Source organism: Lineus longissimus, chromosome 1 (assembly GCF_910592395.1).
Source record: "Lineus longissimus chromosome 1, tnLinLong1.2, whole genome shotgun sequence".
NCBI lineage: Eukaryota > Metazoa > Nemertea > Pilidiophora > Heteronemertea > Lineidae > Lineus > Lineus longissimus.
In genome coordinates this window covers 26711353-26724468 of record NC_088308.1, presented here as the reverse complement: position 1 = coordinate 26724468, position 13116 = coordinate 26711353, and the positions used below count along the sequence as shown (strand labels likewise).

Genomic DNA, 13116 nt, shown 5'->3' with positions numbered 1-13116 from the left:
ATACCATCAAAATTTCACAACGAAACTACTTTATGCATAAATATTCAATTAATGTGAAATAAGTCAGTGTGTCAATTCAGACATGTTTTTTTTTCCGTTGAGAAACTTTGGACTCAATGTTTCGTACGAAATGTCAGTTTCTGCATGAAGTTGTCGTCAAGCCACACTATCCCCATGTGACCGATCGGATTACTCTACTTCGGACTGGGGAAATATCCGCCAAGAATGCCACTCCATCAACCTATTCCTCGACAACATGATGAATAATCAGGGAACACCGGAGAAATATCAACACATCGAAAACGCCATCGAAGGCCGAAGAAGTGAAAATGGGCTCTCTTTTTGCAGCCATACTAGATCTGATACACGAGAACTGATTCAACCATCAGTGAAAAGCAAAATTTCACTCTCATCTAGTCAAATACATCCAGATCGTGGTACCGGTATTTGAAGTTGTCGTGGCCAACACAAAGATGGTCTGATTAGTTCACAGGAGGCCAACTGTGATGTGATGGAACTGTGTCGATCTGATATGATTATAACGTCCACCACATAGTCTTCGGTCGACTGAAACGGTCAATTGGTTTTCAGATGTGTGTGATGACTGATCTGAACCCTGAAAGGCAAGTTAGGTCATTGACTCGTGACGTCAAAACGTGATTCGTTTATAATGTCTTCGTTTATTTTACCACATATCATGCTTCCAAGTCGGTGTAAATATACATGTCGCCAAGACTCCATCTCAAAATTCCTTGGTGCCACTGAAGACTAAACTCCCGGGGTAGTCCATTCGTCATCTTATTCACACATGTTATTCTTTTATGAGGCTTGTCCACTGCGTCCCCCTAGGTAGAACTGCCATGAACTAAAGACAAGGTGACACTCTAGTCAGCATGGTCGTCATCATTTTCCGATTCTCCTAAAAGGGGAATATCGGTTAATGCCATTGTTAGTAGTTGGATTAAACCACTTCATCGACATCCCAGACTACTTTCCTCCCAAGCACCTGTCATGCATAGACTCCTATGAAGTCCATTTAGTTGTACTGATCTTCCTTCTTCAACGGGCGACCGAACGAGTGTATTAAGCCATTTTGAGATGGTCTCTGGCCGTGAAATAATGAATGTTACATCTTAATGGATTGCCCTCTCTTTGGGAATGGATTTCAAATTAATAAAAGTGTTATCTTCTTCTATATGTTCATCTCGTTCATTGACACACAGTATCTTTGTTTCAATGCGCGTTGACGTTGGAAATCGCAAGTTGTCACATCAGGAAACAAAGATTTTTTGTTTGGCTGTTTGGACGTATTCGCATCCACCAAGACAATTCGTCGTGGAAGACAAATCTCCTCCAGACGGTGAGATCACATTAAAATAAAGCCCAGATAGAACAGTTGTGAACATATTTGGGCATTTGTCACATCCATGCAGGTAGAATTAAAAGAGTGATATTACAGGCGATTGTATCATCAGGGATTGTCAATTCCAATACCGGGGCATTGTCACATAACATATATCGGGGAATTGTCATACCCTGGGTAACATTGCGACGAGATATCAGAGCACTATCACATCCAGGTATATCATATTGATTTTAATCAAGATCCATCAACCAACCTTGGGACAGCTATGGCCCAGCCCTGGGTGCTAGGTGTGTTTCAGTTGTTAGCCATCCCAGAAACGTCTGCCATTACCTGTCCTGCAACCAGGCTGGCAAGCATTGGCAGAGGACTGGCAATCACTGGTTGTGCCTTGGCTTGCCAGTACTGGACCAGTCGGCCAGGACACAATGCAAATCCAGCCTTTGGCCAGGTAACTTGAGCTGATGGGAGAGGAACTTACTTCAGTGCAACCCTCGACACTAATGACTGAACTTGTGCTAGCTCTGGGCGATGTTTTTTTTGGGGGAACAACCCATCGTAAAGACTGATTAGTGCTAGCTCTGGGAGATGGTCTTTCGGGGGACAAGCCATCCTGACTACAAATCCGTGCTAGTCCTGGACAATGGTGTGTAAGGGGAACAACCCATCTTGAAGACAAGCAGCAGTGCTAGCTCTGGGCCATGTTGGTTTGGGGGAACGATCAATCAATCTAAAAGACAGATCAGTGTGAGGTCTACTCGGGGAACATTCATCCTGAACACTGATCAGTGCTAGTTCTGGGGAATGGTGTATTGGGAGATCAACCCATCTTGAAGACAGATCAGTGCTAGCTCTGGGCGATGGGAGGGAACAGTCCATCTGAAGGACAATCAGTGCTATGGTGTATTGGGGGAACAACCCTTTGGAAGACAGATCAGTGCAGCTATGGAAGATAGCGTACAGGGTCGAAGAACATCCAGGGGATTGTCACATGCATGGAGAACATGGAGATACCAGGATATGGTCACATCCGGGAAGTTCATGATTACACCATGGCATGTCCCATACAGAGAGAACATGGAGACACCACAGCATCCATACATTGAAGGTGAACATGTACACATTCAGGGTGAACATGGATCAAGAGGTCAGGGCATTGTCAGTACATCCAGGGAGAACGTGGGGATACCAGAGCATTACTACATCAAGGGGGAGCATGTCCACATTCAGGGTGAATATGGATCAAGTTTCAGGACTTTGTCACATCCAAGGAGAACGTGGACACACCAGAACATTGTAATGTCCAGGGGAGGTCATGGGATATGCCAGGTTCCTGTCACATTCAGCGAGATTTTTGAGCAATCTCACATCCAGGGAGAACCTGGAGACACCTTAACAACATCATGTCCAGGGAAGTCATGGGAGATATCAAGTTCCTGGCACATTCAGCGAGGTGTTGGGGCAATGTCACATCTACTGAGAACATAAAGACAATCTCAGATCTATTTAGAAGAGATTACAAGGCCATTCATGGTAATCACAGAAGGCAAAGACAAATGAAAATTAGAAGATCTAAACAACACCAGTTTCTCAATTACAAATGCCTATACTTTATTGTTTCAATGATTATTCACAGTATGTACAGATTTACAATATATCTCAAAACATAACAGGGTAAATATTTTGCAATCACAGAATGAAACTTTGTCCTTGGCAACTCTAAATGAATTGATCAGTTAATATATCACAGAGCAAAGAAACAAGGTATAGCCACTAGCATGGGAGTCCACTGGTCAACTGGAAGCCACTGCTGAAGGGATTTCAACTCAAAGTTAAACAGAATTTCTCTTCATTAATGGTGTCTCATGGTCTGGAAGTACGAGATTTGTCATGACCAGCTCTGAATTTGTCATTGTCAAATGCTGTGGTCCTCATCAATTCTTATGTTGGAATCTTAGAAAGCTCTTTCACTTTTACTTTTACAAAAAAGCTTGCTGATAAGAGTCATGAAATGGAATGTTCTATAATTGCTTGATTCTAACTCAGTATCAGTTGTAGGGGAATAACCGCACAGGCATTGGCCAAACCAATTCTGGAAAAGAAAACAGAAAACTTGGTGTAGATTTTGGTGTAGATTTTCTTGAAAAGTGTACTATTGAAGCACAGTAGAGAAAGACATGACTGGAGGATCAAGATGGCAAGACAAAGCTGTGGGGAATAAAGGAAGACCAGAGGGCCACTGTCATTAAATGTTAAGATATGGATGGGAGATATTGTGCAAACTGCTCACCTCCATTTAGAACAATGTCGTATGGCTTGGAGTAATACGTCAGGAAGTCTTCTATTTCAATCATGCTCTTGTCGTTTGTGTCAAGTAGATATCCTATCACAACTGAAAATCAAATTCAAGGTAGTGAGTCTTCAATGTATTGACACTAGTTAAATTTTAACTTAAACTAGTTAATTAAGCGAGTTAATATAAAGTACTTACTCTGCTGCGGTAGGAGGTCTGGTACCTTCTCCCTCAGGTTGTCCATGGTACTCTTCCAGTTTAACTGTAGAGAGAAAAAACACAACAAGATTTACATTACTTATATATCAATATCTCATGTATGTGTTCCTTTTGAAATTGATAACAGGAACATCTCACAAAAGCACTGGACTTTATATTTCATAAAGGTGGAAATATAGAGACACACATACCTTAGGAATCTTTGCCAAATGACTTCCTAACTTGATCACCTGCTGTAGGACATCTATCACTATATTGTGATTGTCATCAGAAGGTTCATAAAGACCAATATTCTGTGCTTCCATGTCCAAAACACGGAATGACCACGTCTGATATAATCTGGTGGGAATGTGGAAACTGTCAAGGATTTTAAACAAAGATGACTGAAGCTTATCCAATTAGGCCTTTTTGTCTCAAACTATCTTGCAGCGGCACCTTTGGCATTGAACCTAATCTTGCTGACTGAAACAACTGCGGTATCAAATGATGACGGTTTGATGATCAGCAGCCTGCAGCACTTCACAACTGTCCTAACCCCATCACAAAATGTGGGAGTAAGGTTGATAAATGAGCCCCATCCAACAATGGAATTAAAGCAAACATAAATATGCTTTGATATGGTTTGTACAAAAAGGATATATCATGAGACACCACCAGTATTTTTGACTTCTCTGTAAACTGATTAGTAGTCTGCAAGTCTTTTATGATTTCTAGAAGCATGTCTGTACATGTCTGAAAAGACAGAATGGTTTTTCTAAATACGAATTTATAGGAACAGTGTCTGCAAAAGAGAATGAGCAACAAATGGATAACACACCACTTTTCAAGGAAAAATAATTATTCTATATTTCAATCTAAGACAGATGAACAAGAAAGAACATGTTGTACCAACCTCTATCACATGAAGGCAGCACTCTGGATAGACAAGAAGAAGACCTGATACACCTTCACTCTGCAGCTGGTTGTTGAGATTCTTGAACAACTTGTCATAGTAAGCTGAAAATGACAACAAAGTCATTAAAAAAACATAAGTTTTGTTAATGATTAAAAAACTTGCTAGAAACCCAACAGTCATCACCCTCAGGACTAATGTGCAAACACAACATCAGAAATGCCCCCTTTTCACTGGCTGACAAACCAAACATGACAGAGAAACCTATTTGGCTCGCTGCAAGAATTGACTGAGCAAGGCTAAAAGAAAGTGTACGAAGACTGCTTGATCTCCTCGGGCCTCACTGCAGGGGCGAACAGAGAGGGCAAGAGTGTGAAGAAAGGTTTTCCCCTGATCTGCAACCACTTACTGCCTATTTCTTCCTTTTCTTCAATATCAGCTTTTTGTTTTGAGACTATCACCACTCTATGGAGCAGAGCTTTCTAGAAAAAGAAGAAAGGTTTCCTGCAGGTTATAGAGGATGACTGCTGACCTGAGTGAGACAGATTACAGGCTGAGACATGTGAGAAAATTGAATAGGCCTACCCTTGGCTCCTCCTTTTGTCGCTTTCCTAGTTGTACCTCCAAAAGATTTTGCATGGGCCAATCAAAATGATACTTCTGGCCTTTCTTGCCCTTCCTCTTAGTGGTTGGGCTGACAGCAGCTGTTGCTTTATTCACAGACTGTGCTGCTTGTTCTGGTAGAGTATCCATTTTTAAACTGTCAGATCAACCGTTGATCATGAACAAAATGGTATGATATATATAGGACTATGAACTGTGCATATAACAAAACAAATATCTCCTGAAGCGTTCAACTGTGAGTGGCCTTTTGTTGGACTTGTGCAATTAGGTAAAACCAAGTTTATTTTGATAAAAAGGGGTTTATGATTCAAGTAACTGAAATTCATAAAACTTACTCAGAACATTTCAACTATATTTCAAAAAGAATAGGTCATTGCATATAATCTTTGCTTTTAATCAATTTTCGTTTCAGCCTTGCATTGTCTGGGAGGTAATTGTGCATCTTGAGACAAAATTACAAATGTACTTCTACCCGTCTTGAAATGGTAGGACCCATATACAATCTACCTGGAGGCAATCGAAAATAATAAACCAATGGTTCAGCTACCAAGGTTACCAAGCATACTGAGCTAAAAGCATAACAAAAACTATTTGATTGGGCCAGCTACAATTACATTATTCATCATACCAGCTAATAAACTGTTATTTCAGAAAACAATACACTTTCCTTTCCCCAGAGGGCAAAATAAATAAGAGTAAATAAAATAAACATGGGCATCGGTAATCCACTAAAAGGTTTGCATAAAATAGTTCATATTCAATTGGTTTTGGTAAAACTGTCACATGAACTGAGGAATTTCTCATATGTGTAGCTCACTTCATACAGGAAGCCCAGGTAAGCAAGATTTTCCGTTTCATTTGATAAGCGATTTCTATGACTGAATGCCCAGGAGGGCCAGTAATGGGACATACATAACATGGACTAGCCGAGCACGGTGTAACAGGCAAAAGACAAAAAAAAGTCAAATAAGAAAAGTCTGCATTGTTTAAAATTTGCTTTGATTCTAAAATATCTTTCGCCATACCACAAAGAGGAAGTTTATGCATATTTTAAATAGTTTCCTTCAAAATCAAATGCTAATGTTTTCCATCCTGAGTACAAATGTCAACTACTTTACTTATCACAACCATGGCAGCATAAAAGTTCTAGTCACTTGTGTAGCTGACCCACTGTCTCACTCAAGTTGGCATACTCTCTCTGTCATGCTCTCCGCTCATTCCCACTCCTACCCATTTGGCATTCGGATTCCAATCACTCAAGTTACATTACTGACAAGTGTCTGAAGTCAGAAGGCTACAGTTAACAGTACACTAAGACTACACTACACTACAGCCAGCAGATACTATAATATTCAGGACTGTTTGTTTTGTCTGGCTCTGGTTTTTGTCTTTGTCGAAAATGTCCACTGTTCTTGACTCTGGGAGTGTGCGGCGCCAGGTGCTAAAACCATGCATGGAAGCACTGCATTGGCCATTGCTATTTACGAGCCATGAGGCATGATCAGGCTATGCCATTGCTGGCACTCATTGATTGCTTGTATTGTATAAAATAAGAAGTAAATGGTCATTTTGCGTTAGATTATCACTTTATTTACATCGTTGAGAAGAGAGATTGATTAGAGATCATGGTACCTTATTCATTGCTCTTAATTTGTCTTCCTGGACATCTAGAAGTGATGTTCTATGTCCCTCCAAGAGGGAATCTTCTTCCATCAGGTTCGCCATATTGTTTACGTTGTCATAGGGACATCATCTTGACTCTCAGAAGTATTTAAGAATTCAAAAATATATCAAGGATATGGATTTAAATGAATCTTGCTGACTAAATTTGACCAAATGTGTATTAGTTATGCCTTTTTAATGAAAAATTAGGAAATTAATCTTGCTTCAGCCTTGGCTCTAGCCAAATCAAAGTAGTACCGTATCTCGAAAGCACGTAAACTTTACACTACAATAATTTTTGGCCTTCGAGGTTGAAAAAGTTCTTCTTCGAACTTCGGAGATACGAAAAGCCGCGCACCTGCTGCGCATGCGCAGTCACTACATAAACAAATTCCACAGTTTTGTCATGTTTGTGTAGAATTTGTGTTGTTTTGCCGTGTTACCTCCCTATTTTATTCTGTTTTAGAACTGACAACCTCACCAATTTATCATTATGACTGCTGTGCAGATGAAGGAGGGCGAGTACACCGCCACAGTGTATGGAATGGTAAGTTGTTCGGCATAAAATGTGAAGAATGAGAAATGTCAAAATCAAATGTCAATCTGATCTCTCACACTTACTGACACTAGTCATGCTAGTCACAGTCTGCACTGCAGGGTGGCCAGGCCCAGTGCTGCTGCCAGTGGCAGTGCTGATGGCTTATGTAAATTATAAGCATTGGCCATTGCATGTCACAGGCCGGATAGGGCAAAGGTTAAATCTGAACAATCACAAAATGAAGACCACGATCAAAAGCCTTAGTTAGTAATAGTTATAGTAGACTATGGACATGGTAGATTGAGGCTACCGTATTAGCATAATCCTAAAGTTGATGCCAATGACTTTTTTCAGATCAAAGATCAGCGATATGGAGAAGCCATCAATATTCTAACAAATCAGTTGCAAACTCATTCGAAGGTAAACTATTTTTTCTGGCTGTGTCAGGTTGAACAACTCTCATGATCCATGAGTTATCATACTCTATCATTCTCATACCTTGGCCTTTGCATTGGTGTAACTGCATCATGATATTTGGTGGCTGCACTATTACGAATATGATATACCGTAAAAATGGCAATAGTTAAAGGGAGATTTTATTTGCAGTTTTGCTGTTGACAGTGTTAATTTGTAGATGTTTTACATTTTAATTTTCCTTTTAGTCACGGGCTGCCTTATCACTTCTGGGCTACTGTTACTACCAGATGCAAGACTTCGTGAATGCCTCTGATTGTTATGAGCAGTTGCAGATGCTTCATCCTGAGGTTGAGGACTACAAGCTCTATTATGCTCAGTCTTTATACAAAGCTTGTCTCTATCAAGAGGCCATGAAAACTGCCTGTCAGATTGATAACCCTGCATACCAAACACAGGTAGGTCAGCCATTGTAGTCCTCAAGCGCTCACAACTTCTGCGGGTTTGACTGTTTCTTGAGGTGGAAAACCATTGTCAACACTTCATCACATGAACGGGATCAATGAATCTGTTGGAAATGGCACTTCCTTCAATTTGCCTCCATGTACCTCTCTCCTGGATGCACAACAGTAAAGATTGTCATAATTGGTCATTTTTGTTTTTTGAATACTGGTCATCACTCAGGAATAACCTGCCTTTCAGGTTATTTTAAAATTAAATATTGTTCATTACAGATTACGAAGTTGCAAGCTGGAATAAAGTACCAGGAAGAAGACATCCCTGGAGCCCAGAGTATGGTGGAGCAGTGTCCTAGTGATGACCCAGACACAGAGATTAACCTTGGTTGTCTACTTTTCAAGGTAGGTACTCGGCGTCCTAACCTTGGCCTGTGGTTTTTATCACAATTCGAAACCTACTCTCTGTTCCTGATGATTTAAGCATTGACCTCAAATGTTGAATGGAATTTCTTCAACTTAAAACAGCCAGACTGAAGAACAATTGTGATTTTGCTTGAAATGATATGAAAATGCACAAACATGTACATGTATGTCTTTGTGTTTTAGGAAGGAAACTTTAATGATGCCTGCACGAAGTTCACTCAGGCAATGCAGATTGTTGGCTACAAACCAGACCTCTCCTACAACATCGCCCTCTGCCACTACATGTTGAAGCAGTATGCTCCAGCTCTTAAACACATTGCTGACATCATAGAGAGAGGGATCAGGGAGCATCCAGGTATGTTCACAGGTCTGACAGGGAGCACATTGGTCCTGAAATAAGTAAGTTCCTTGAAACTGACAGAGGGAATTTGGGTCCTGAAATAAGACACTGACAAAAGGCACCTGGGCCTCGTAATAAGTAAGTAAGAGAGATGTTTGAAAAATCCTCTGCAATAATCAATTGTTTTCAATTGCAGAGTTGAGTGTTGGTATGACGACTGAAGGGATTGATGTTCGTAGTGTTGGGAACACCCTGACCCTCCATGAGACTGCCCTGATTGAGGCATTCAACTTGAAAGCAGCCATAGAATATCAACTGAAAAATCGTAAGTAGTGTTATTTTTGTTTTTCATCTCCAATGTTCAAGTCCCGTGAGCAGCTGAATGGCTCATCAGGGGGAGGCTAGCTTGATCTTCCCCTGGTCTTTAACATAGATGTGTAGCAGCAACACTGCCAATGTGTATATTGGGTCAATATCTCATCTGTTCTGGCACTTTTTAACTTTCAAATTTCCTTCACTAGCCAAAGTTTGTAAACAAAATTTGTTTTTGACACTATTTGATTCTCCAATGCTGTCACAGATGAAGCAGCCTGTGAAGCACTAACTGACATGCCCCCACGAGCTGAGGAAGAGCTTGACCACGTCACCCTGCATAACCAGGCCTTGATGAACATGGAAGCGCTGCCTACCCAAGGCTTTGAGAAGCTGCAGTTCCTACTACAGCAGGTCCCATTCCCACCTGAGACTTTTGGAAACCTCTTGTTACTGTATGTGAAATATGAGGTAAGATTCTCTGTGTACATGGTATCAAAATGTGAATACCCAAAGGAAGGCATACAGCAAAGTTTCTGCTTCAAGGAATGACCTACCATTGTCATTTGTAGTTTTGATGTTCATAGTGATGGCAGAGTATCTTTAGTTTGCATGATTTTGAGTTGACATTGTCTTACATTGGCTGTTACTCACTCTATATTTCATGATGCTAGATGTTTTCTGGCTGCTCCCCTCATAACATTGAGAGCTAATCATTGCTTATAGTTCTAAGTATCCCAAGCATACAACCATTATGTTACCCTTTCAGTATTATGATCTTGCTGCTGATGTTCTAGCCGAGAATGCACATCTCACCTACAAACATCTAACTCCGGTAAGTGGGAGCTACTGCTAGGCCTGGTGGAAAGGTGGACAGTGCTCATATGCCAGCTTGGAGAAGTTCTCTGCACACTTGCTCTTGTTCATTTCATCGTTGGGTGGTTTGAGGCCTAACTTACTTGATATTTAAGACTAGTTCAGCTCAAACATTCCTCATCCTCTGCAAGTGATGTGATGTTACCTGAAATGTCTGAAACTCAAAATCATTCTTGAGATTATGTGCAACCTAATATCCCTGATACTCAGTTTACACTCCTCATTTCACTTGCACATGGTTAAAGTTTGCTTCACTATTTTCCATTTGTTGCACTTTCAGTATCTGTATGACTTCTTAGAGGCAGTAATAACCCGGCAGACCTCGCCGGAGGAGGCGTACAGGAAGCTTGATGAAATGGCCGCAAAGCAGACAGAAGCTCTCAGAAAGCTCACAAAACAGGTCCAGGAGGCTCGGCAGAATCATGATGATGAACTGGTGAAGAAATCTGTCAATGAATATGACGAAGCTTTGGAAAGGTGATGCAGTTTTCATCTGAAAAACTTAATCAGGAACTAAAGAGCTCATATCTCACAGTTCAGACTTAGCTTCTATGGTGGTTAGTTCAAGTTAAAACCCCCTGAAGAGGTCGATCTGTTATTTCCGAAGACCCAGTGTTTCTGATATTGGAACTATCTCTCTAAACAAAAGTATGTCTTTCAGATACATTCCAATCCTGATGCAACAAGCTAAGATCTATTGGGATCTTGAGAACTATGCCCAGGTGGAAAAAATCTTCAGGAAGTCAGTGGAATTCTGTAACGAGCATGATGTCTGGAAACTGAACGTGGCACATGTCCTCTTCATGCAGGAGAGCAAGTTCAAGGAAGCGACTGGGTTCTATGAGCCAATCGTAAAGAAGCACTATGACAACATTTTGTCTGTTAGCGCCATCGTCCTGGCTAATCTTTGTGTTGCCTACATCATGACAAGTCAAAATGAAGATGTAAGTTTCAGTTACAGAACATACACTTATTTTACCGAAAAAAAACAACATTTTACATGTAGTTTCATGAAAGTGAAAGCCTCGAAAAACATTAAGTGGATTGGCAGTACGCACAACCAAGAGCATCATTCTTCAGTAAAAGCTAGTTACATTTGAATTGTGATCTCTTTTTACCTGTTTGACTTTCATCGTACTTCTAGGCTGAAGAACTGATGCGTAAGATTGAGAAGGAGGAGGAGCAAGTGGCTTATGATGACCCAGATAAGAAGATATTCCATCTCTGCATTGTCAATCTGGTTATCGGGTAAGTCAGCATTTTCTTTAATCTGAAGAGACAGTAAGATGATACCAAATAGAAATATTATCAGAAGTTATGTGTCAAGGAGCAGAGTATACAATCAAAGAGACCTCCTAGTGATCAGAAAATATAGATTTCATATGCCTCTTTGCTTGCCAGTTTGAATACTGTGGTCATTAATGGTCTATGCATAGGTAGGTCACAGAAAATCAAAATCTGCATCCAATTTTCCTGTGACCTACCTGTGCAGTTGTTTCAAATAGTAGGCCTACTTATTGCTTATTCAAATACGAAAATCACTGCAATGTATCATATCAATTTTATTGACTTTCAGAACTCTGTACTGCGCCAAGGGAAACTATGAATTTGGCATCTCTCGTGTGATCAAGAGTTTGGAACCTTACAATAAGAAACTTGGTACAGACACCTGGTATTACGCCAAGAGGAACTTCCTCTCACTCATCGAGAACATGGCCAAACATATGATCATGTTACGCGACTCTGTGCTGCAGGAATGCATCCAGTTCTTGGAGCACTGTGAATGTAAGTGGGGAGATGCCATGTTCTGTTTTAGATTCCCTCCCTCCCACCCAGGTCATCTCTGTCTGTGGTTTGACAGTACCGGTAATCAGTTTTGCTCAGGACAAAGTGTCTTAAACAATTGTTCAGTGACAGGATAGGTGCATGGCTATAACCCGGCTTAAAATGAATGGGAGGTGTTTCATCTGGAAACTTTTTAACCTCGCAGGGACTGAGACTTTTTAAGTCAATGTTCTTGGAGTTGATTGCCCTTCTTGAGGACTTTGTTTGGAATTTGTGGGTTGTTACTGTTCTCGCTTGTCTGTTGCAGTGTATGGTCGAGATGTAAAGGCAGTGATTGAGCAGCCTCTTGAGGAGGAGCCCATGCATCCTGGGAAGAACACTGTGACCTACGAGGCAAGGATGATAAAGAGTCTATTCTTGGAACTCATGGAAGGATATTAGACACTTGGCTCTCACGGCTGCAGGGAATTTGGTCCCACTAGAACCTAAAATGCGTGTGATGGATGTGACAGTGTAATAACTGTAAACAGAGACTATTCTATCTTAACAACTCTTTTGATCAAACAAATTGAATCCAAGTTATTGCTTGCCAAATAGATGAAAAATTCAATGCACCAGAACTACTATTCCTGTTGTTATTTATTATACTACATGCGTGTTTACTGCATAAATGACAATCTCGCATACTGTTTTTCATATTTTCAAGTTGGTTTCCAGATGCAGACTACCAGTTTGTCTGTAATGTGTGTGAGGATTTACATAGTAGGATGACATACTCGCTAAAAGTCACACCTGTCACGGTTTTTTTCTTCTGTATATATCACCTTGTAATTTAATCCATCCAATACAAATATTTCACTTTATATTCTTGTTCTGAAATGCTGACAAATAAAGATTACACAAATATTGACAAACAA

The 13116-nt window shown here is 40.5% G+C and overlaps 2 protein-coding genes across 2 annotated transcripts; one reads left to right on the top strand and one right to left on the bottom strand.

The window, feature by feature from the left end:
• Positions 1-2960: 2960 nt before the first annotated feature.
• LOC135488522 (testis-expressed protein 47-like) lies at positions 2961-7125 on the bottom strand. Its single transcript, XM_064773183.1, has 8 exons — positions 7024-7125; positions 5177-5249; positions 4768-4871; positions 4419-4607; positions 4067-4258; positions 3855-3918; positions 3654-3755; positions 2961-3455 (listed from the first exon to the last, which is right to left on the bottom strand). The coding sequence occupies exons 1-8, from the start codon at positions 7114-7116 to the stop codon at positions 3412-3414; spliced, it is 861 nt and encodes a 286-aa protein (XP_064629253.1). The 5' UTR covers positions 7117-7125; the 3' UTR covers positions 2961-3411.
• A 304-nt stretch (positions 7126-7429) lies between these two features.
• On the top strand, positions 7430-13116 carry LOC135482514 (intraflagellar transport protein 70A-like). The gene is made up of 13 exons (XM_064762599.1): positions 7430-7600; positions 7946-8011; positions 8254-8463; positions 8740-8865; positions 9070-9241; positions 9423-9551; positions 9807-10009; positions 10308-10373; positions 10695-10891; positions 11076-11358; positions 11559-11662; positions 11991-12199; positions 12507-13116. The coding sequence occupies exons 1-13, from the start codon at positions 7547-7549 to the stop codon at positions 12638-12640; spliced, it is 1953 nt and encodes a 650-aa protein (XP_064618669.1). The 5' UTR covers positions 7430-7546; the 3' UTR covers positions 12641-13116.